Genomic DNA, 22,559 nt, shown 5'->3' on the forward strand with positions numbered 1-22,559 from the left:
ATTCCCACCATCTGGCAAATAAATGGGCTTGTATTTATTTCTCAAAAATTAATGTTACATGTATATGGAGCAAAAGTAAGTAAAATGCAGAATGTGGTATGAAACTGACATCAGCAGATTCAGTCAAAGGAAAACAAGCATTACAATTACAAGTTAATAATTAAAATATTATCCAGTATACCATTCTACTAATATTTTAGCATGAAAATTCATTCAACATTTTTTTAGATATTCAGATCAAGCATAATAAAATATTCAGTGATGTATTAGTACATTTATCACATGGTGCTGTTGTTTTCATATTTGTATTTATTTTAATGGGACATTTGGCAGCTGGTGGCTCTAGATAGAAACTATATATAGGCTGTATATTATAACTGCATCTGTATGGAGCATTTCCTTTTCACTGTGTAACACTTAGATCAGAAATGGAAGCAGACTTTTCAAAAATCTCGTGATCAAATATCAGTGAAATACTGGCTAGGTTTAATATGTTGGTCACAGATTTGGAGGAAAGAGTTTCAAGGAAGGCTTTCAGGTTAACTAGTTGAGATATATTTGGCATTCGGATGCCATATCACATCACTTTTATTATCAGCCCCATTTGGGCGTAAATATATTTCACTGTCCAGCTTTGCAAATGTCACTTACAAAATGGTTGACCTCTACAATGCCATTTCCTTTACTTTATTTCAATGGGACAGTTAGTAGTCGATAGCACAAGAAAGAAAATATATAGGATGTATATTTCAAGACAGACACGAAATGTAGGAACATTGTGTAAACTTTTCATTGGAATTTTGACCTGCACATAACACGGAAATGTTGAATTGTTACATATAAAGATATTTATGTCTTCAAAGTGTCTTATCATGATATTTAGATGACTCGACTTGAAGATTGGACTAAGAGATAACATATTTAAAGCATTATTAAATTAAGCAGGATTTTTTTTTCTCTAGCTTTATATCAAATATTCACATGTTGAAATCATAACAGTTAACAAACAGGGCGAATAAAGAAAAGGACAACACTTGTTGGATTGACACGAAAACTGTGTGTGTGATTTGAATTCAGAAAGGCAACAAACTTCTTGTCAAAAACATTATAGATATTGTACCCAAGAGAACAGTCCTCAATGTGCAGAGGAGATAAGCTCAGTGAGAAGGATCTGGCTTCTCCCAGATCAGCTGTGTTGAGGTAGGCCAGAGCAAATTGTCCATGAGATAGCTTCCTCTTCCACAGTTGGAAATCTTGATCCTACAAGTAAGAGTCAAGGCTTAAAATCAACTTTCACTATTATATGGCACAGGGTTAGAACGATACAATAAAAAACAGATAATCTGGTCACATTCCAAGCCAGAGAGAAAAAGGCTTTGGTTTGTTATACAAATCTTCACACAGCCGGTTCTTGGTCTTCTGGGCCATGACAGAAGTAGGTGAGAAGGGGGAAGATAGTTATCTTTAGTCAGAGGGAGGTGAATCTGTGGAATTCATTGCCACAGACGGCTCTGGAGGCCAAGTCAATGGATACGTTTGTGGAGATTGACAGATTTTTGATTAGTTAGGGTGTCAGGGGTTATGGAGAGAAGGCAGGAGAATGGGGTTGAGAGGGAAAGGTAGATCAGCCATGATTGAATGGCGGAGTAGACTGGATGGGCCGAATGACCTAATTCTGCTCCTAGAATTTATGAACTTATGAGATGAACTACAGGATAATTAATCTTCCTCACTTCCTAAAGTCAGTCTGTTTGCTAAATTTCTCAGCAAGGAATGATGGGATCAAAAATGAGAAGCATAGACATAGACATAGAAAAAGGTGCAGGAGTAGGCCATTCGGCCCTTCGAGCCTGCACCGCCATTCAATATGATCATGGCTGATCATCCAACTCAGTATCCCGTACCTGCCTTCTCTCCATACCCCCTGATCCCTTTAGCCACAAGGGCCACATCTAACTCCCTCTTAAATATAGCCAATGAACTGGCCTCAACTACCTTCTGTGGCAGAGAATTCCACAGATTCACCACTCTCTGTGTGAAAAAAAACTTTCTCATCTCGGTCCTAAAAGACTTCCCCTTTATTCTTAAACTGTGACCCCTAAATTAAGGAGATAGTGGGAGCAACCTGGGTGGAACATATGAATGAATTACACCGGTGGAAAGTTTGAGTCATTAGGTGAATTGTGATTAATTCCAATCATAAGCATGGTTATTGTATAAACAGCTCCACCATTGAGGTTCACTGAGCTTTGTCGTGATTTATTCTGTCAAGGTTATTATTGGAAGGACTTGATAACCTGGTTTCACATTTCCTTCATGTGGCCAAACTTTATCCAATGACTAATAATGATAGCTTTGTACAATTTATTCTCAGGGGCTTTCCTCCTCAAACAAACTTCAACTCATCAATCTCATTGCCATTTTCAATGCCTGAATTCAACTAAAATACTGCCTGGAGGAGAGGGTTTCACTTACAGGGAGAGGTAAGATTGTATGACATAGTATTGTGATTTACATTCCCCCTTTACCATGAGCTTCTCAACATATAAATGGAAACAAAATTCTGGTTACCTTCTTAATTCTGACCCCCTGTTGTCCTAGCTTGTCCTGATCTATATGGATGAGCAACTTGTTTTGCAGAAGGGTCTTGGCATCATCAGAAATTGTACGGAGATCATTGCTCATAAAAAATGGTGCCGCCAATATAGCCCAGATGGCTAGTTGTGCTTTAGACTGGTCTTGACTCAGACCAAAGTTACCAACTATTAACTGTAAACAACAAAATCATTAAAGGTCAGTCGGACACTTTGAAATGTTAGATTTAAATCCATATCCTCAATCGCTCAATCGCTCAATCAGTTATCCATATCCCCATGAGGCCTCTTTACATTCTCTACCATATTCACAAGCCCGCCGAGCTTTCTATCATGAGTGTACTTTGAAATAAGCTATTTGTTCCTCTCAGCAAAGACTGAAGAATAACTGGGGCCCAGGCACTAGTCCCTAAAATACCCAGATTAGTCATCACCTTCCAAACTAAAAGGGATCTCTTTATCCCTATTCAATTTTCTCTCCAATAGCCGATTCTCACTACATGATAGTATATAACCCTTATTTAGTTTAGTTTAGTTTAGTTTATAGATTCAGCATGGAAACAGACCCTTTGGCCTACTGAGTCCTCGCCGGCCATCAATCAGCCATTCACACTCGTTCTACAGTATGTTAGCCAACATTCTCATCCATTCCCTACGCACTACCAAGAATTTACTGAGGCCAATTGACTTACAAGCTCGCATGTCTTTTGGAGGTGGGAGAAAACTGGCGCACCTGGAAGAAATTTATGCATGCACAGAACGAACGTGCAAACTCCACAGAGGCAGCACTCGAGGTCAGGATGGAACCTGGGTCTCTGGCATTGCGAGGCAGCAGCTCTGCCAGCTTCACCACTGTGTCGGCCATTTCCGTATGTTCTAAGTTTTTTGATGAACCTCCATTATGGGACCTCATCGAATGCCTTCCAAAAAAATTTGCACATACCTATATCTGTCCCATTCTCAAAGAATATCAAAAAATTCCCAAAGCATATTGGTTAAACGTGACCTTCCTTTCATAAGTCCATGTTCACTCTGCTGAACGATCTTATTCCACTGCACCTTATTTACAAATACTTCCGCCCTGCCACTGCATTCATTCCTATTGCAGTAGGTTGCATCAGTAACATTTTTTAGGCATATAATGTTGAGTTATAGTAAGCCCCTCTCTTGTGCAGTTGTCCACTGTGTTCCACGTGCCACAAACAGTGATACATACCCCCAACAGATGTGCAGGAAGCAACTTCCGAAGGTAGACGCAAAAAGTTGGAGTAACTCAGCGGGACAGGCAGCATCTCTGAAGTGAAGGAATGGGTGACGAAGAAAGGTCTCGGCCCGAAACTTCACCCATTCCTTTTCTCCAGAGATGCTGTCTGACCCGCTGAGTGACTCCAGCTTTTTGTGTCTATACCACAACAGATGACTGATAGCTAAATTGCAGCACGTATGTTGTACCATATCTGGATCGTTCCATTTTCCTGGACCTGCAGCTGGTTGCAAATCTTCCTGGTGGTCTCCAAACCAATTTATAATGGCTTTCACTTTATCCCACGAATCATTGATATCATCATAATTTCTCCAGAGGTTGCAGAGTTGCCCAATTAGAGTGTAGTTCACCTGAAGGGGTAGACAAAGAACATGGTCAGTATAGAATAGATAAGGATATTTAGTATATAATATATTATTTATATAATCTTTTATAATAAATAATAATAATATAATATAATAGTATAAATATATTATAAAATATTATTATATAATATATCATGTATAAGGATATTTGGTATATAATTATATATAATGATATAATGTTTTATACTATATTTTACATGTTTTATAATAATACAATATATTTATAGATATAATAATATAATATATTATATAATGTTATTATAACATAATATATTATGTAGCATATGGTATTGCATGTAGCATATAGTATATACTGTACTATAGTATATACTAAATTATATGTTATACTGTATTCATTATTATTATTATTATTATTATTATTATTATTATTATTATTATTATTATTATGATGATGATGATGTATACAAGTGGACCCGTTGGGTCCAAACCTCTCCTGCATTGGTGCTGCACCCCCTCCTCCCTTTCACCCCTCCCCCCTCCCCCATGCCCTTCACCCCTCCCTCCCCTCTCCTCCTCCCCTCTCCCCTCCACCCACTCCCCCATCCCTCTCTCCCCCTCCCCCTGATCCCCATCCCCCCAACCCTCCCCTCCCCCATCCTCTCACCCCTTCCCTATTAGCATAGAATTATATATTATTTAGTATGTACTGATATTGTGTACAAGGAAAAGTGTTTAGCACAATAATGAGTAGTTAACAGCAACGCAACCATGCTAGCTTTAGTGCAGTAAATCAAATGTAAATTCTTTGAAGCAAAGGAGAAATATAGGGACCGTGTGGCTTCGGGTAAGGAATTGAAAGCTGGAGGCCATCACAGCCTGAGGCAGGGGTGTATTTGTGGAGTGAGAAATGCCGGAGATGTACAAGAGGCCGTACAGATTATGGCAACTGGGAAGTGTGAAGTCGTGGAGAGACTTCCGAACAAGAAACAAGCAGACCATTGCCAGTCCAGCAACCAATGCAGATTAGTGGGCACTGGGCGATGGGTGAAGGGGGCTGGGTTTAAATAAAGACACAAGCTGCAAGTGAACTTAGTTGATGGGATATTTTTTACCATTGCTTCACAATGCAGGGTTGCCTCTGGAATTGGGAGATATTATGTACAGCACAACAATCCTGCAGAGAAGGCAACCACCTGGAAGTTCCTCCTTCATCCCCTCCCCCCTCCTCCCCCCCCCCAACCCCCCCCCCCCCCCACCTTCTGTAGAATTAAAGGTCTACGTGTTACTGTTTAATTCACATTGTACTCTGACATATTCCACTGATATCCAGTCTGAAGAAGGATCTCGACCCGAAACATCACCCATTCCTCTCCAGAGATGCTGCCTGTCCCGCTGAGTTACTCCAGCATTTTGTGTCTATCCATGGCATAAATATTGGAGGCCACTTGCAATGTGCTCTAGCTATTATACAATAGCACCATCTATCTGGAGCAAAGTTATAGGCAATTAACGCTAATGACGGCACGGTGGCGCAGCGGTAGAGTTGCTGCCTTACAGCGCCAGAAACCCGGGTTCAATCCTGTACGGGTGCTGTCTGTATGGAGTTTGTACGTTCTCCCCGTGACTGTGTGGGTTTTCTCTGGGTGCTCTGGTTTCAGTGGGCCGAAAGGTCTGTTTCGGCACTTTATCACTAAACTAAACTAAACTAAACGAAAAGGCCCCAGGGTGGCTTATTAAAAGAGCCTAAAACTGAGCACTAAATCATTGCAAAGATGAGATGCCTCAAAGCTCATTGAGTTTTGGATATTTTAAACAATGTGAGAAAGAGGGTGAAATATAGACACACAGTGCTGGAGTAACTCAGCAGGTCAGGGAGCATCTCTGGAGAACATGGAAAGGCGACGTTCCAGGTTGGGACCCTTCTTCAGCACGCTGTGTCTTTTTTTGTAAACCAGCATCTGCAGTTCCATGTGTCTGAAAAGTAGGCACATTTGACAGCTAAATGTTCTACCTGTTCTGGATAAGCATCTGGGTGTTTCTTAATTTGACTTTGCACCATCTTCAATTACCCTAAGTGGCCCAATTATATGCTCAAGCATAACAAAAAAACACATATCCGCTCATCTGAAAATGTTTGATACTTCTGTGAAAGTGTTAGATTGCCAAGGGTAGCTGCAATTTTTTTTAACTTCATTTGAACTATTAAGGTCATACGGTCTTAAGGAATAGGAGTAGAATTAGGTCATTCGGCCCATCAAGTCCATTCCACCATTTAATCATGGTTGATCTATCTTTCCCTCCTAACCCCATTCTCCCGCCTTCTCCCCATAACCTCTGACAACAGTACTAATCAAGAATCTATCTATCTCTGCCTTAAAATATCCACTGACTTGGTCTCCACAGTCTTCTGTGGCAACGAATTCCACAGATTCACCACCCTCTGACTAAAGAAATTCCTCCCATCTCCTTCCCAAAAGAATTCTTGTTTTATTTTTTTTAATGTAGTTTCAAGCATGAAGTGAAAGCAATAGACTACAAACAAAATGGACTCAGATGCAACTGTGCAACACTGAGGCAAATTGATAAATAAATGGGTCAAAAATACATCCGGGTTGTGTTTTGTTAAAATGCTGAGAGAAGGAAATTAAAAGCATCTTTCGACAACCTTTGGAGGTAAACCATCTTCGTATGCTGGCCAACTGCAGGAATATAAAATCGGTCTTCCCGTGGAATTGAGGGCACGGCTCATCCTGGGATAACCTTGGAAATACAATACGAACGTTAGCTTCAATGAACCGCAAATAATGGGAATGTCAGTGACAGAACAAAGGGGGACCGGGCAGTGGGGGGTGGGGGGGGGGGGGGGGAGGGGGGCTCCGAGAATGGAGGGGAGACCCAAGGTGGGGGGGCTGGAGTGGGGGGCTGCTGCCATGTGCGACAACAGGCAGTAGATAGGACTGTTCGGTGAACTTTTGTAACTTTGTCAGGGGCAAAGATAATAGAGCAGAGCAAGATAGACCGCTCGACCCTAGTACGTCAAGGTGCCGTTTTAGTAGGCAGAAACTTGCCGAGACATTTAAAAAGAAAAATAACAAAAATCTGCGAATTGATAGATGAGATATATTCTGTATTTTAATGGTATCATCACACATACTGTTCCCCCAAAACACTGATTACACTGCGAGAGGCATAGCGAACGGCGGGTTTTGCCTACTAAAATGGCTCCTTTGCATACTACACTTCAGTATAGGCAATTTCAACGGAGTGGTCCATCTTGCTCCTCTAGTATCTTTGGTCAGGGGCAACAAGTGGCACTTGTGTACTGCCTAGGTGAGCTCTGCTACATGATTTTACTGGGCAAAACAGCATTTCACTGCACCTAGGTACAAGTGACAATAAAGTATCATTGAACCATTGAATCAGTTATATCATATCATATATCATATATATATACAGCCGGAAACAGGCCTTTTCGGCCCTCCAAGTCCGTGCCGCCCAGTGATCCCCGTACATTAACACTATCCTACACCCACTAGGGACAATTTTTACAATTTTTACAATTTTTATACTCCTTGCACTTTAATTTGCAATTTAATCGCTACTTATGTGTTTTTTATTTTGGTGACAAACATCTGAAGGAAAGGAATTTAAATGTTATTTAAATTTACTAAATTAATTTAGGACAAATTTAACTAATTTAACAAAAATATATATTTCAGTATTAATAGGATGGCACAATGGTGCAGCTGGTAGAGCTGGTGCCTCAGAGTGCCACAGTACAGTTCAATCCTGACCTCACATGCTGTCTGTATGGAGTTTGAACGTTCTCCCTGTGATTGCATGCAGTTTCCTCTGACTACTCTGGTTTCCTCCAACATCCCAAAGAAGGGCGGGTTTGTAGGTTAATTGGGCCGCTGTAAATTGCGCTGAGTGTGCAGAGAGTGAATACACAAGTGGGATAACATTGGACAAGTGTGAAAGGGTGATCGATGGTCGGCATGGATTCAGTGGGCAGAAGGTGTCATGTGCATGCTGTAGCTCTAAACTGAACTGAATGTTACAAACTGAAACATAATAAACTATTGACTTATTCAATTATTAGGAATTTAGGGCAAAAGATTTTCAAGTCTTTGAAAATGGAAATCATTCAGTTATCCGTGTAAAGTTGGACTCAACGATCTTGAAATAAAAGCATCTCCCATTAATTCGGAAAAGTAGATTAATTGATATGTTATCACTGCAAAGTCTCAGAGAGGTACCTATTGATCTTTCAGTGGAGTTGGAATTGCATCCGTCAAGCTTCAACATGTCTACTTCCCATTCTGCAAATGTATTTGCATCGAGGTCAATGGTTTCCGGTAAGGTGCCAAGATAGCCACCACAGGTTGAGTGACCCAGGTCTCCATAAATCCCCAGCTTCAGTCCTTTGGAATGCATCTAGCATCAATATAGATCAGGAAATTATTAAAACTTAAACATCCATAAGGCCTTTTGCCATATTTATAATCTGTATACTATAACCCTCGTTTGTTTGTTTGTTTGTTTGTTTGTTCCTGAACTACAGCCAAAACGGTACACGATAGCGCAACAATTTTAGGCCCACCTTACTCACCGTCGTCCCTTTGGTGCTAATGGAAGAAGTTTCATTGAAATCGGTGTTATATTTTTTAAGTTATTCACATTTTAAACTTTAAATCTATCTCCTAGGGAGGGAGGGGGTGGGGGGAGGGAGGGAGGGAGGTGGCGGGAGGGAGGGAGGGGGGGAGGAGGGAGGATAAGGGGGGTTGAGGGGGATGGAGTGGGGGGGAGGGGAAGGTGGGAGGGGAAGGGGAGGAGGGAGGTGGGAGGGAGAGGAAGGAGGAAGGGAGGGGGGAGTGGGGGAGGGGGAGTGGGGGAGGGGGGAGGGGGGAGAAGGGGGGAGGGGGGGAGTGGAGGAGGGGGAGGGGAGGCGGGGGTGGGGGAGGAGGGAGGGGGAGGAGGAAGGGAGTGGGGGAGGGGGAGGGGAGGAGGGGGGAGGGGATGGGGGAGGAGGGAGGGGGAGGAGGAAGGGAGGGGGGAGGGGGGGAGTGGGGAGGGGGAGGGGGAGGGGGATGCAGGTCTAGTCAGAAGATAAAAGCTGTATGTCAGGAGTGTTTTATTGTCATATGTCCCAAAATGAGAGCAATGAAATTCTTACATGCAGCAGCACAACAGATATGCAGACATAGTTCTCTGTAAACATCATAATCAACAACAACAAAAGTTCAGTGTATAAAAGTAAACAATAATAATGCAAAGGCACAAACAAAAACAATAAAAGCAATGCCCCCCCCCCCAAGTCAATGTAATTTGGAGCTTAGTTGGAGGTTGTAGTCATATAGAGTAATACAGTGTGGAAACTGGCCCTTCTGCCCAACTTGCCCGCACCAGCCAACATGTCCCATCTACACCAGTCCCACCTGCCAGCATTTGGGCCATATCTCTCCAAACCTGTTTTATCCATTTAGTGCCTAATAACCTGATGGGCGTTGGGAAGAAATGGTTCCTGAACTTGGATGTTACAGTTTTTGGGCTCCTGTACCTTCTTCCTGGTGGTTGGAGTGAAATGAGAGTGTGGCCAGGGTGGTGTGGGTCTCTGATAAGGCTGGCTGCCTTTTTGAGGCAGGGGCTCCTGTAGATCCCTTTCGATGGTGGGGAGGTCAGTACCTGTAGTGGGAATGGGCAGTTGTCCCCCACGTTTTGCAGTCGCCTTCATTCCTGGGCATACTTCATTTGCCACTTTAGGAAATTGTCTGACTCATTCGGGAAGACTATCAACGTGATTCATTCTCACTGCAGTTAATAAATCGTGTTTTACCTTTTTAAGTGACTTCTTATTTTATAACCATTTTACAAAATAATTGGGAACAGAGATTTGTTGACAATGAGTCCCAGCAGAAGATGCCTCATGGAGTGAGTGGATGCCTCATGGGGTGAGTCTTAGTGCATTAACAAGGACTAGTTCCACAACTAGTAGTTGGGTGGAACTGTGGTGCAGCGGGTAGAGCTGCTACCTCAAAGCACCGGAGACCCAGGTTTGATCCTGACCACGGGTAGAAACATAGGAACATAGAAAATAGGTGCAGGAGTAGGCCATTCAGCCCTTCGAGCCAGCACCGCCATTCAATATGATCATGGCTGATCATCCAATATCAGTATCCTGTTCCGGCTTTTTCCTCTGTCTGTGTGGAGTTTGCATGTTCTACTGTGACCACATGAATTTCCTCCGGGTGCTCCGAATTTCCTCCCCCATCCCAAAGATATGTGGGTTTGTAGGTTAATTGACCTCTGTAAATTGCCGCTAAGGTGTGGGGCTTGTTTCCATGCTGTATCTCTAAACTAGAGATACAACGCAGAAAAAGGCCCTTCGGCCCACCGAGTCTGCACCGACCAGTGACCCCCGCACATGAATGCTATCCTACACACACTAGGGACTAGTTGTAGGAGGAAACCGAAGATCTCGGAGAAAACCACGCAGTCACGGGGAGAACGTACAAACGCCGTACAGACGGCACCCGGAGTCGGGATCGAACCCGGGTCTCCGGCGCTGCAAGCGCTGAAAGACGGCAACTCTACCGCTGCGCCACCGTGACCGCCATGGGCGAGGGACTTCTTTTTTCAGTAAGAAGTATTAGAACCCATTCTACGTTAGATTCTGTTACAAGCATTTCATCCGAGTATATTGACATAAAGTTTCATAAGATGCAAAATGCGAGCTTGAATGAAAACAAAAGCGACTTTACTGACATGAAGATCTGCAGAGTTTTATAATGGGTCAATAATCTACTCCAAGGGACAGTGAAGTCAATAAACCAGCTCTATTGTCTTAATGGTCCTGCTACAACAGGAATTCCCAGAGGACTGCAGATATCTCTGCCTTTTTTACCTCATCCATAAACAAGGAAGAATAGCCATAATAGTCATCTAGCGATTTGTCAGGTCAGCACGGTGATGCAGCGACAGAGTTACTGCCTTACAGTTCCAGAGAACCGGGTTCAATCCTGACTACGGGTGCTGTCTGTACGGAGTTTATATGTTCTCCCTGTGACCATGTGGGTTTTCTCCGGGTGCCCCAATTTCTTCTCTCATTCCCAAGACCTACAGGTTTGTAGGCTAACTGGCTTGGTAATATTGTAAATTGTCCCTTGTGTGCTATAGGATAGTGTTAATTGTGCGGGGATCGCTGGTCAGCTTGGACTCGGTGGGCCGAAGGACTTGTTTCCAGGCTCTATCTAAACTAAATTTCCACCCTGATATTTGAAATATGTTAGTTCCAATGACATCGGCCCATTATGTTCTTTGCAATTTCCTTCTCCTTTGGAATGTATATCAGAGCTGTGGGGAGGATCATAGATTATCTTAAGGCTCCAGGATAATTCTCAACACCAGTAACCCACTCGGTTGTAATTGGAGCCTCTTCCTATACTCCCTACACACTCACAACTGTACAGCCTAATTCTATCCTAACTCCATTTACAAGTTTCCAGACGACATCATTGTAGTGATCCTTGCCTCAAACAATGACAAGAAGAAGTACAGGAAGGAGATAGAGAGTAGAGAAAAAAACTGCAGATGCTGGTTTAAATCGAAGGGAGACACAAAATGCTGGAGTAACTCAGTGGGTCAGGCAGCATCCCTGGAGAGAAGGAATGGGTGACGTTTCGGGTCGAGGCCCTTCTTCAGACCAACCATCTGAAGAAGGGTCTCGGGATGCTGCCTGATCCGCTGAGTTACTCCAGCATTTTGTGTCTACTAAGGAAATAGAGAGTTTAGTAACATGCTGCCAAGACAACAACCTTTCCCTCAATGTCAATAAGAGAGGAGTTGGTTATGGATCTCCCAACCTACCGCATTGTGGCCTTTGGACTTTTTCCATCTGCACTTTTCTCCGTTGCTGTAACACTATAACGACGGACCACTATGCTCTGTGCTCTGATATTTTTTTTCTGTTTGCACTACCTGTTGTACTTGTGCAAGGCTTGTATGTACTCATGTCTGGTATGATTTTGAGTAGGTAGCACACGTAGTTTTTCACTGCATGTCAATAATAAGCCAATGCCAATAGCAATACCAATAAGGCAAAGGGAATAAAGTGTTGGGAGAGAAGCCTTGTGACCACGAGACGTTACTCACATATTCAGCCAGTTTCTTAATACCATTTGGGAATCGTTCTTGGTCTGCTTGCAGCTTCCCATTGACGTCCCTCACCAGTGCAGACCAGCAGTCATCAATGTTCACGTATAGATATCCCAGCTCTTTCCAGCCATCTTCTACGAGCTTGTCTGCCATCGCCATGAACAAGTCTTCACTGTTAGGGAGGAATGGCCAAGAGGATATAAATTGATTTATTTATCGTATGAACATGATGTAGGTGTTGCTCGCTGGGCCAGTATATGTTCCTCATCCCTAAATGAGATAGACACAAAAAGGTTGGAGTAACTCAGCGGGTCTGGCAGCATCTCTCATTACTGGGCCCTTCCCTTCCCTGTGAACCTAACGCATCTTGGATTCTCATTGAGCACGTTGCTTTGATGAGATATAAAGGAAAACGCCTGGGTATTTACACACTGACCACAAAGAGGAAACTGGAGGGAAAATCACCCTCAAAAGTGTGGATCGACACAAAAAGCTGGAGTAACTCAGTGGGTCAGGCAGCATCTCTGGAGAAAAGGAATTGGTGACGTTTCAAGTCGAGACCCTTCTTCAGACCCAAAACGTCACCTATTCCTTTTCTCCAGAGACGCTGCCTGACCCACTGAGTTACTCCAGCATTTTATGTCTATCTTCAGTGTAAACCAGCATCTATAGTTCCTTCCTACACATATTCCTCATCCCTAATTGCCCTGGAGAAGGTGGTAGTCAGCTACCTTCATGGGCCACTCGATGGTTCAATGGTTCTTTATTGTCACATGTACTGAAGTACAGTGAAATTGTACAGTGAAATTCCTTTTTTTGCTTACAGTTCAGCAGTAGTATTACGATGGATAAGCACAATTTAAGTTAGGTACAAGTGTATAGGAGGAGAGAGGAACAGGTGACGTTTCGTGTCGAGACCCTTCTTCAGACTGAAGTCACGGGAAAGGAAAACGAGATATAGAAGATGATGTAGAGAGATAATGAACAATGAATGCACATGCATTTTTTTTGTACAGTGCATTCAGAAAGTATTCAGACCCCTTCACTTTTGTTACGTTACAGCCTTATTTTTAAATGGATTAAATTCATTTTTTTATCTTCAATCTACACACAATACCCCATAATAAAAAAGCGAAAACAGGTGTTTAGAAATTTTTGCAAAGTAATTTTAAAAAAAACTGAAATATCACATATACATAAGTATTTAGACCCTTTGCGATGTCCCTAAAAATTGAGTTTATGTTCATCCTGTTTCCGTTGATTATTCTTGAAATGTTTCTACAACTTGATTGGAGTCCACCAGTGGTAAATTAAATTGATTGTACATGATTTGGAAAGGCACACATCTGTCTATATAAGGTCCCACAGTTGACAGTGCATGTCAGAGCAAAAACAAAGCCATGAAGATGAAGGAATTGTCCATAGACCTCCAGGACAGGATTGTGTCGAGACACAGATCTGGGGAAGGGTATAAAACAATTTCTGCAGCATTGCAGGTCCCAAAGAGCACAGTGGCCTCCATCATTCTTAAATGGAAGAACTTTGGAACCACCAGGACACTTCATAGACCTGGCCGCCTGGCCAAACTGAGCAATCGGGGGAGAAGGGCCTTGGTCAGGGAGGTGACCAAGAACCCGATGGTCACTCTGACAGAGCTCCAGAGTTCCTCTGTGAAGATGCGAGAACCTTCCAGAAGGACAACTATATCTGCAGCACTCCACCAATCAGACCTTTATGGTAGAGTGGCCAGACGGAAGGCACTCCTCAGTAAAAGGCACATGATAGCCTGCCTGGAGTTTGCCAAAAGGCACCTAAAGGACTCTCAGACTATGAGAAACAAGATTCTCTGGTCTGATGAAACCAAGATTGGACTCTTTGGCCTGAATGCTAAGCGGCACCGCTCATCACCTGACCAATACCATACCTAAGGTGAAGCATGGTGGTGGCAGCATCATGCTGTGGGGATGTTTTTCAACGGCAGGAACTGGAACTGGTCAGGATCGAGGGAAAGATGAACGGAGCAAAGTACAGAGAGATCCTTAATGAAAACCTGCTCCAGAGCGTTCTGGACCTCAGACTGGGGCGGAGGTTCACCTTCCAACAGGACAACGACCCTAAGCACACAGCCAAGACAACGCAGGAGTGGCTTTGTGACAAGTCTGTGAATGTCCTTGAGTGGCCCAGCCAGAGCCCGGACTTGAACCTGATCGAACATCTCTGGAGGGACCTGAAAATAGCTGTGCATTGACGCTCCCCATCCAACCTGACAGAGCTTGAGAGGATCTGCAGAGAAGAATGGGAGAAATTGCCCAAATACAGGTGTGCCAAGCTTGTAGCGTCATACCCAAGATGACTTGAGGCTGTAATCGCTGCCAAAGGTGCCTCAACAAAGTACTGAGTAAAGGGTCTGAATACTTATGTAAATGTGATATTTCAGTTATTTCTTTTTAATTACTTTGCAAAAATTTCTAAACATCTGTTTTTGCTTTTTTATCATGGGGTATTGTGTGTAGATTGATGATAAAAAAAACCATATTTAATCCATTTTAAAATAAGGCTGTAACGTAGCAAAATGTGGAAAAAGTGAAGGGGTCTGAATACTTTCTGAATGTACTGCATATCTTTCATTCATTGTTCTTTGTTTCTTCCTTCTCTCCAGAGATGCTGCCTGTCCCGTTGAGTTACTCCAGCTTTTTGTGTCTATCTTCGGGTTTAAACCAGCATCTGCAGTTCCTTCCCACACATACTATTCCGAAACACCTGTACTGAGCTAAAATTGTGCTTATCTATTGTAATACTCATACTGAACTGTGTGCAAAAAAGGAATTTCACTGTACTTCTGTACTTGAGATAGTGTACAAGAGTTGCCATTTTATCAAGATTATATCTGAAAGTTGGTATTAATGTGGAGTTCTCCAGTGCTGTTGTGTGAGGACTTCCAGGATTGAGACTCAGTGGTGGTGAACGAATGGAGATTGCAAGTCAGAATGGTGTGGGGGTTGGATGAGGAACTGCAGATAATGGTGTTCTCCTGTGATTGCAGCCCTTGTCCAATGCTGTGCAACCTTCTAGGATGGCACGGTGATGCAGCGGTAGAGTTGCTGCCTTACAACGCTTGCAACACCGGAGACCCGGGTTTGATCCCGACTACGGGTGCTTTCTGCACGGAGTTTGTATGTTCTCCCCGTGACCGCGTGGGTTTTCCCTGAGATCTTCGGTTTCCTTACACTCTCCAAAGACGAACAGTTTTGTAGGTTAATTGGCTTGGTATCAGTGTAAACTGTCCCTAGTGTGTGTAGGGTGGTGTTAATGTGTGGGGATCGCTGGTCGGTGCAGACTCAGTGGGCCGAAGGGCCTGTTTCTGCACTATATCTCTAAACTAAATTGAACTAATTTAAACTAATGTTAGATCTTGAAGAGATGCTGTAAGAGCAGCCTTGTCAAGTAACTGCAGTGCATTTTTTTGGTGGTACATAGTGCCGTGCATGTAGAAGGAAAGAATATTCAGCGCCAAACAAATGGGCTGCTTTAAGATAGACACAAAATGCTGGAGTAACTCAGCGGGTCAGGCAGCATCTCTGGAGAAAATGAATAGGTGACGTTTCGGGTTGAGAGCCTTCTTCACACCCACACTCAACCCGAAACTTCACCTACTCCTTTTCTCCAGAGATGCTGTCTGAGCCGCTGTTACTCCAGTTTTTTGTATCTATCTCCAGTGGAAACCAGCATCTGCAGTTCCCGTGCAAACTCTTTAAAACATCTTAAAAGACAAGCCACAGAGTTCATTCGTGTCCAGATTCTGCTTAAAGTACCTACCTAATGCAGTTGTCAGGGTACACGTTGCAATCCGTCGTGCATCTGAAGCGCTCCCAGGCTATCCAGCCCATGGGGGGAGATTTAGCCAAGCCATTGTCCAGCAGCTCACATGGCCCAACTAGTGTCAGGAAGAGGGATATGAAGAGGACAAGTATTCCACAATGCATTAAGGCCCTCTCTGGAAAAAATAATGGTGCTTATTCAGCATGCATTTCATTCAACACGTTTCCATAATTTTTTATCAACAGAGTCAATGATCAGCAGAGTGTGTGTGAAACAGATGGGAAATCTCAAAAGGACACAGTTATAGAGTCACACAGCACAGAAACAGCCATTCGGCCCAACTTGCTCAAGATGCCCCATCCACACTAGTCCCACCTGCCCATTTGGCCACTTTTGGCCCATATCCCTCCAAACCTTTCCTATCCACGTACCTGTCCAAATGTCTTTTATATATTTATATACCTGTATATGAATACACCTGTATATGCATATATATATATATATATATATATGTGTGTGTGTGTGCATGTTTGTGTGTGTGTGTATGTGCGCATGTTTACGTGTGTGTGTGTTTGTGTGTGTACCTGTTTGTTTGTGTGTGCGTGTTTGTGTGTGTGTGTATGTGCGTGTTTGTCTGTGTGTGTGCGTGTGTGTGTTTGTGTGGCTGTGTGTGTGTGTGTGTGTGTGTGTGTGTGTGCGCGTGTTTTTGCATGTTTGTCTGTTTTGTGTTTGTGTGTGTGTGTTTGTCTTTGTGTGTGTATGTGTGTGTGTTTTATTATTGTTGCTATAGTACTGGTCTCAACTACCCCCTCTGGCAGCTCATTCCATATACCCACCATTCTCATTAAAACTTCTTTAAAATGATTTATTAAAAATCATTTTACTTTCTTCCAATGATCTCTGATTTTGCGAGCAACCTTCAAGTCCCACTCCGTCATGTTCAAGAACAGCTACTTTCCAACAGCCATCAGATTCTTCAGCCAACCATTACAACCTTAATTGAAGGAACTACAGATGTTGGTTTTCCTTCCGACACGTTTTGTCTGCTCCTCTGCGAAATCACCTCAAGGCATGCCTACTTTGAAGAAGTTCTCCTCTCTCTGACCAGAGATCTGCAACACCCTCTCTCGCCGCCCCCCCCCCCCCCCTCCCTCCTTTGGGATTCCTCCTGCTCTCCAGTTCATCTTGCTCCAGTTCATCTTTCATTCATTTGTTCCATTGAGCTTTGACATCTTTCGTTTCCCTCTCACCTGAATCTCAATCTGAAGAAAGGTCTCGACCCAAAACATCACCTATTCCTTTTCTCCAGAGATGCTGCCTGACCCGCTGAGCTACTCCAGCATTTCGTGTCAACCTTAATTCTACCTCAGCAATGGAATTTAATGCATAAAAATATGAGGTGTTACATTTTGGGAAGTCTAACATGGGCAGGACCTACACAGTGAATGGTAGGGTTCTGGGGAGTGTTGCAGAGCAGAGGGATCTAAGAGTGCAGGTGCATAGTTACCCGAAGGTGGAGTCACAGATAGATTGGGTGGTCAAAAAGTCTTTTGGCACATTGGCCTTCATCAGCTAGAGCATTGAGTAGAGAAGTTGGGAGGTCATGTTGCAGTTGTATAAGACGTTGGTGAGGCCACATTTAGAGTATTGTGTTCAGTTCTGGGCACCATGTTTATAGGAATGATGTTGTCAAGCTGGAAAGGGTACAGTGAAAATTTACGAGGAAGTTTCAAGGACGAGAGAGTCTGAACTATAGGCAGAGGTTGAGTTGGCTGGGACTCTATTCCTTGGAGCGCAGGAGGATGAGGGGTGATCTTATAGAGGTGGATAAGATCATGAGAGAAATAGATTGGGTAGATGCACAGAGTCTCTTGCCCAGAGTAGGTGAATCGAGGACTAGAGGACATAGGTTTAAGGTGAAGGGGAAAAGATTTAATAGGAATCTGAGGGGTAACTTTTTCACACAAAGGGTGGTGGGTGTATGGAACAAGCTGCCAGAGGAGGTAGTTGAGGCACGGACTATCCCAATATTTAAGAAGCAGTTAGACAGGTACATAGATAGGACAGGTTTGGAGAGATATGGACCAAATACTGGCAGGTGGGACTAGTGTAGCTGGGACATGTTGGCCGGTGTGGGCAAGTTGGGCTGAGGGGCCTGTTTCCACACTGTATCACTCTGTAACTCTATGAGAACACTCTGGACTACCTCTTGCACCTTTATGGAATTGTTTCTAATTGTGTATTTTTGCACTAATGTCTTTTTTTGCACAGTTGTTTTCTTTTCACTGTCTTGTAGAATTTCTGGATGATATATGTTTTTGTGGGTTGTCTGTGTGTCTGTGCGCAAGATTTGCAATGTACCTGTACGGTACCTCACTGTTCTTGTATATGTGATAATAATCCCAACTTGACCTTGAGATCTAAAGGTCCCTGGTTCAATCCGGGTTTCGGCAGGGGTCGGGAAACACTTTTTTAGGGGCGGCACAGTGGCGCAGCGGTAGAGTTGCTGCTTTACAGCGCCAGAGACCCGGGTTTAAAAACATAGAAACATAGAAAATAGGTGCAGGAAGAGGCCATTCGGCCCTTTGAGGCAGCACCGCCATTCATTGTGATCATGGCTGATTGTCCCCAATCAATAACCCGTGCCTGCCTTCTCCCCATATCCCTTGATTCCACTGGCCCCTAGAGCTCTATCTAACTCTCTCTTAAATCCATCCAGGGGGCTTCCGCTGCCCCCTGTGGCAGAGAATTCCACAAATTCACAACTCTCTGGGTGAAAAAGTTTTTTCTCACCTCAGTTTTAAATGGCCTCCCCTTTATTCTAAGACTGTGGCCCCTGGTTCTGGACTCGCCCAACATTGGGGGACATTTTTCCTGCATCTAGCTTGTCCAGTCCTTTTATAATTTTATGTTTCTGTAAGATCCGCTCTCATCCTTCTAAACTCCAGTGAATACAAGCCTAGTCTTTTCAATCTTTCCTCATATGACAGTCCCTCCATCCCAAGGATCAATCTCGTGAACCTACGCTGCACTGCCTCAATTACAAGGATGTCCTTCCTCAAATTAGGAGACCAAAACTGTACACAATACTCCAGATGTGGTCTTACCAGGGCCCTATACGACTGCAGAAGAACCTCTTTACTCCTATACTGAAATCCTCTTGTTATGAAGACCAACATTCCATTAGCTTTCTTCACTGCCTGCTGTACCTGCACGCCAACTTTCAGTGACTGGTGTACAAGGACACCCAGGTCTCGCTGCACCTCCCCCTTACCTAACCTAACTCCATTGAGATAATAATCTGCCTCCTTGTTTTTGCCGCCAAAGTGGATAACCTCACACTTATCTATATTATACTGCATCTGCCACGCATCTGCCCACTCGCTCAACCTGTCCAGGTCACCCTGCAACCTCCTAACATCCTCTTCACAATTTACACCGCCACCCAGCTTTGTGTCATCCGCAAACTTGCTAGTGTTGCTTCTAATTCCATCTACCAAATCATTGATATATATGATAAACAGTTGCGGCCCCAACACCGAGCCTTGCGGCACTCCACTCGCCACTGCCTGCCATTCTGAAAAGGACCCGTTTACTCCTACTCTTTGCTTCCTGCCTGCCAACAAATTTTCTATCCATTTCAACACCCTACCCCCAATACCATGTGCTCTAATTTTAGTCCCCAATCTCCCGTGCGGGACCTTATCAAAGGCTTTCTGATAGTCTAGATACACTACATCCACTGGCTCCCCTTCATCTATTTTACTTGTCACATCCTCAAAAAATTCCAGAAGATTAGTCAAGCATGATCTCCTTTTCATAAATCCATGCTGACTTGGACTTATCCCTTTTCTGCTATTCAAATGCACCATTATTACCTCTTTAATAATTGACTCCAACAAATAAAGCTCTGTTATTATACTGTTATACTGTTATCTTTCCCGCCACCGAAGTCAGGCTAACTGGTCTGTAATTCCCCGTTTTCTCTCTCGCTCCTTTCTTGAAAAGTAGGATAACATTAGCTATCCTCCAATCCACAAGAACTGATCCTGAATCTATTGAGCATTGGAAAATGATCACCAATGCGTCCATTATTTCTAGAGCCACCCCTGAGGACCCTGGGATGCAGACCATCAGGCCCAGGGGATTTATCATCCTTCAGTCCCATTAGTCTACCCAATACTATTTCTCACCTAATGAAAATTTCTTTCAGTTCCTCTACCCCCTAAATCCTCTGTCCTCCAGTACTTCTGGGAGATTGTTTGTGTCTTCCTTAGTGAAGACAGATCCGAAGTACCTGTTCAACTCTTCTGCCATTTCCTTGTTACCCATAATAATTCCACCCGTGTCTGCCTTCAAGGGACCCACATTTGACTTTGCTACTCTTTTTCTCTTAACATATCTAAAGAAGCTTTTACTGTCCTTCTTTATATTCTTGGCCAGCTTCCCCTTGTACTTCATCTTTTCAGCCCGTATTGCTCGTTTGATCCTGACTACGGGTTGTGTCTGTATGGAATCTGTACGCTCTGCTCTCCCCGTGACCTGCGTGGGTTTTCTCCGGGTGCTCCGGCTTCCTCCCACACTCCAAAGACGTACAGGTTTGTACAAGTTTTGCCAAATTGGCTTGGTAAATTGTAAAGTGTCCCTAGTGTGTGCAGGATAGTGTCAGTATGTGGGGATCGCTGGTCAGCACGGACTCGGTGGGCCGAAGGGCCTGTTTCCACGCTGTATCTCTAAACTAAACTATGTCTTAAGAAGGGCCTCGACAATATTCCTTCTCTCCAGAGATGCTGCCCGACCCGCTGAGTTACTCCAGCTCATTGTGTCTAGTTTAAACTAGACTGGTGCACTCTGACTTGTGTAGTTAAACCTCACCTGCTGCCAAACTCGCTCAACTGTCAGGAAGTAAATTCTCCTCCAGCCCCCACATCTCCAGTCAAAGGGATGGCGTGGGTGAGAGAGAGAGAGAGAGAGAGAGAGAGAGAGAATTCCTTGCTGGAATGGGCTCTTCGAAAATGGGAGAGAACGGTTCCAATCCCTGGGCGTGTCCACTGGCGAACAACTTGTAACCCCCTCCCTGTCCACAAACCCAGAAACCGTGGTGTCAACTCTCTTTAGGTTTAATGTGGAGGGTGGAGAACAAAAGTCAGGAGAGACGACTGGGTGATGTCATGTGGTCATTGTGATGTGCTGACTTGGTAATGCCATTGTTGATCAGTGTCAAACTCAACTAAAACCGTGGCCCCTTCCCTTCCCTTCCCTTCCCTCTCGCTGCCTTTAACACACGTTCGCTCAGAAGCAGAGTCTGTCTGAAGAAGGGTCTCGACCCGAAACGTCACCCATTCCTTCTCTCCCGAGATGCTGCCCGGCCCGCTGAGTTACTCCAGCATTTTGTGAATAAATACCTTCGCTCAGAAGCAGTTCACTGTTGGCGCCCGGCAGCTGTGGGTGATGGAACCATGTAACATATTCACAAAATAAACAAACCCATCACACTGGACCAAGCAACTGCGACAACAAACAAACAAACAAACAAACAAACAAACCCCCCCCGTACCTTTTCCTGGGCGCCTGTACAGTCAGTCACCCTGGAAGGACACAAAGTGCTGGGGTAACTCAGCGGGTCGGGCAGCGTCCTGGGTTGAGTTACTCCAGCACTCTGTGTCCTTTTTGAGTGAACCAGCATCTGCAGTTCCTCGCTTCTACAAGTGACACTTGGAGTCTATCCGCCCACTTGTGTTTGGCGGTCACTTGCCTGACTCGGGGGGGGTGCAGACTCTGGCGCCACTCTGTCTATGGGTTTTCGTGCAACATCGCTCCCACGGTCTTTAATTCTGTACAGAATCACCACCGTAGCCTGCAGGCAGGACCAAGACTGTCGTCGCCCCCGAGACCCGAGGCCTGACTCCCTCCTTCTGATCTACAACGAGCAAAGCTGCGAGAGATGAGGTGTCTCGGCTGGGGAATCAAACTAATGATCCTCATTTGCCATCTCTAACTGCAGGGCAGTAACACAGAAGAGCTCCCAGCAGTTTGTTCGGTGCCCACTCCATTAAAGACGCCGCCTGCCCCGGTTGAGAAGAGGGCAAGTAATTGTATCTGGCGGTGACACCCCCTGAGGTCACGGCGATGTTGTGTGATGTCAGGGCAGGGGTCTTGTGTGTGTGGACTGTGCGGGGATCGAACGCCCCTTGGTCGCGTCCGCTGCTCGGCCGACGATGGCAACACTGGCCCCGACGGTGACGAGACCGTTCCCCCATTCCGCTGGATTGGGTAGATGCTTCTCAGAGAGTGGAACCACAGCGAACCACAGAGCATGAGACAGTGGGCTGGAGATTGGTCAGTGGTCAGTGGTTGTGGGGAGAAGGCAGGAGGACGGGGTTGAGAGGGAAAGATAGATCG

General features: G+C 44.3%; 1 protein-coding gene across 1 annotated transcript; it reads right to left on the reverse strand.

The window, feature by feature from the left end:
- Positions 1-999: 999 nt before the first annotated feature.
- Positions 1,000-21,735, reverse strand: LOC144603787 (alpha-N-acetylgalactosaminidase-like). Its single transcript, XM_078417489.1, has 8 exons — positions 21,715-21,735; positions 16,155-16,332; positions 12,336-12,510; positions 8,444-8,621; positions 6,850-6,944; positions 4,047-4,208; positions 2,572-2,769; positions 1,000-1,260 (listed from the first exon to the last, which is right to left on the reverse strand). Exons 2-8 carry the CDS (start codon positions 16,319-16,321, stop codon positions 1,000-1,002), a joined length of 1,236 nt encoding a protein of 411 aa, XP_078273615.1. The 5' UTR covers positions 16,322-16,332; positions 21,715-21,735.
- Between the last annotated feature and the right edge of the window lie 824 nt (positions 21,736-22,559).

Source organism: Rhinoraja longicauda, chromosome 21, assembly GCF_053455715.1.
Source record: "Rhinoraja longicauda isolate Sanriku21f chromosome 21, sRhiLon1.1, whole genome shotgun sequence".
Classification (NCBI taxonomy): domain Eukaryota; kingdom Metazoa; phylum Chordata; class Chondrichthyes; order Rajiformes; family Arhynchobatidae; genus Rhinoraja; species Rhinoraja longicauda.

Coding starts and splice junctions, on each gene's coding strand:
- LOC144603787 (XM_078417489.1), bottom strand. CDS start 16,321: ATGCATTGTGGAATACTTGTCCTCTTCATATCCCTCTTCCTGACACTA. Junction 6,945..8,443: donor CTCCACTGAAAGATCAATAG/GTACCTCTCTGA, acceptor TGTATTTCCAAG/GTTATCCCAGGATGAGCCGT. Junction 1,261..2,571: donor AGGGGGTCAGAATTAAGAAG/GTAACCAGAATT, acceptor TCTTACTTGTAG/GATCAAGATTTCCAACTGTG.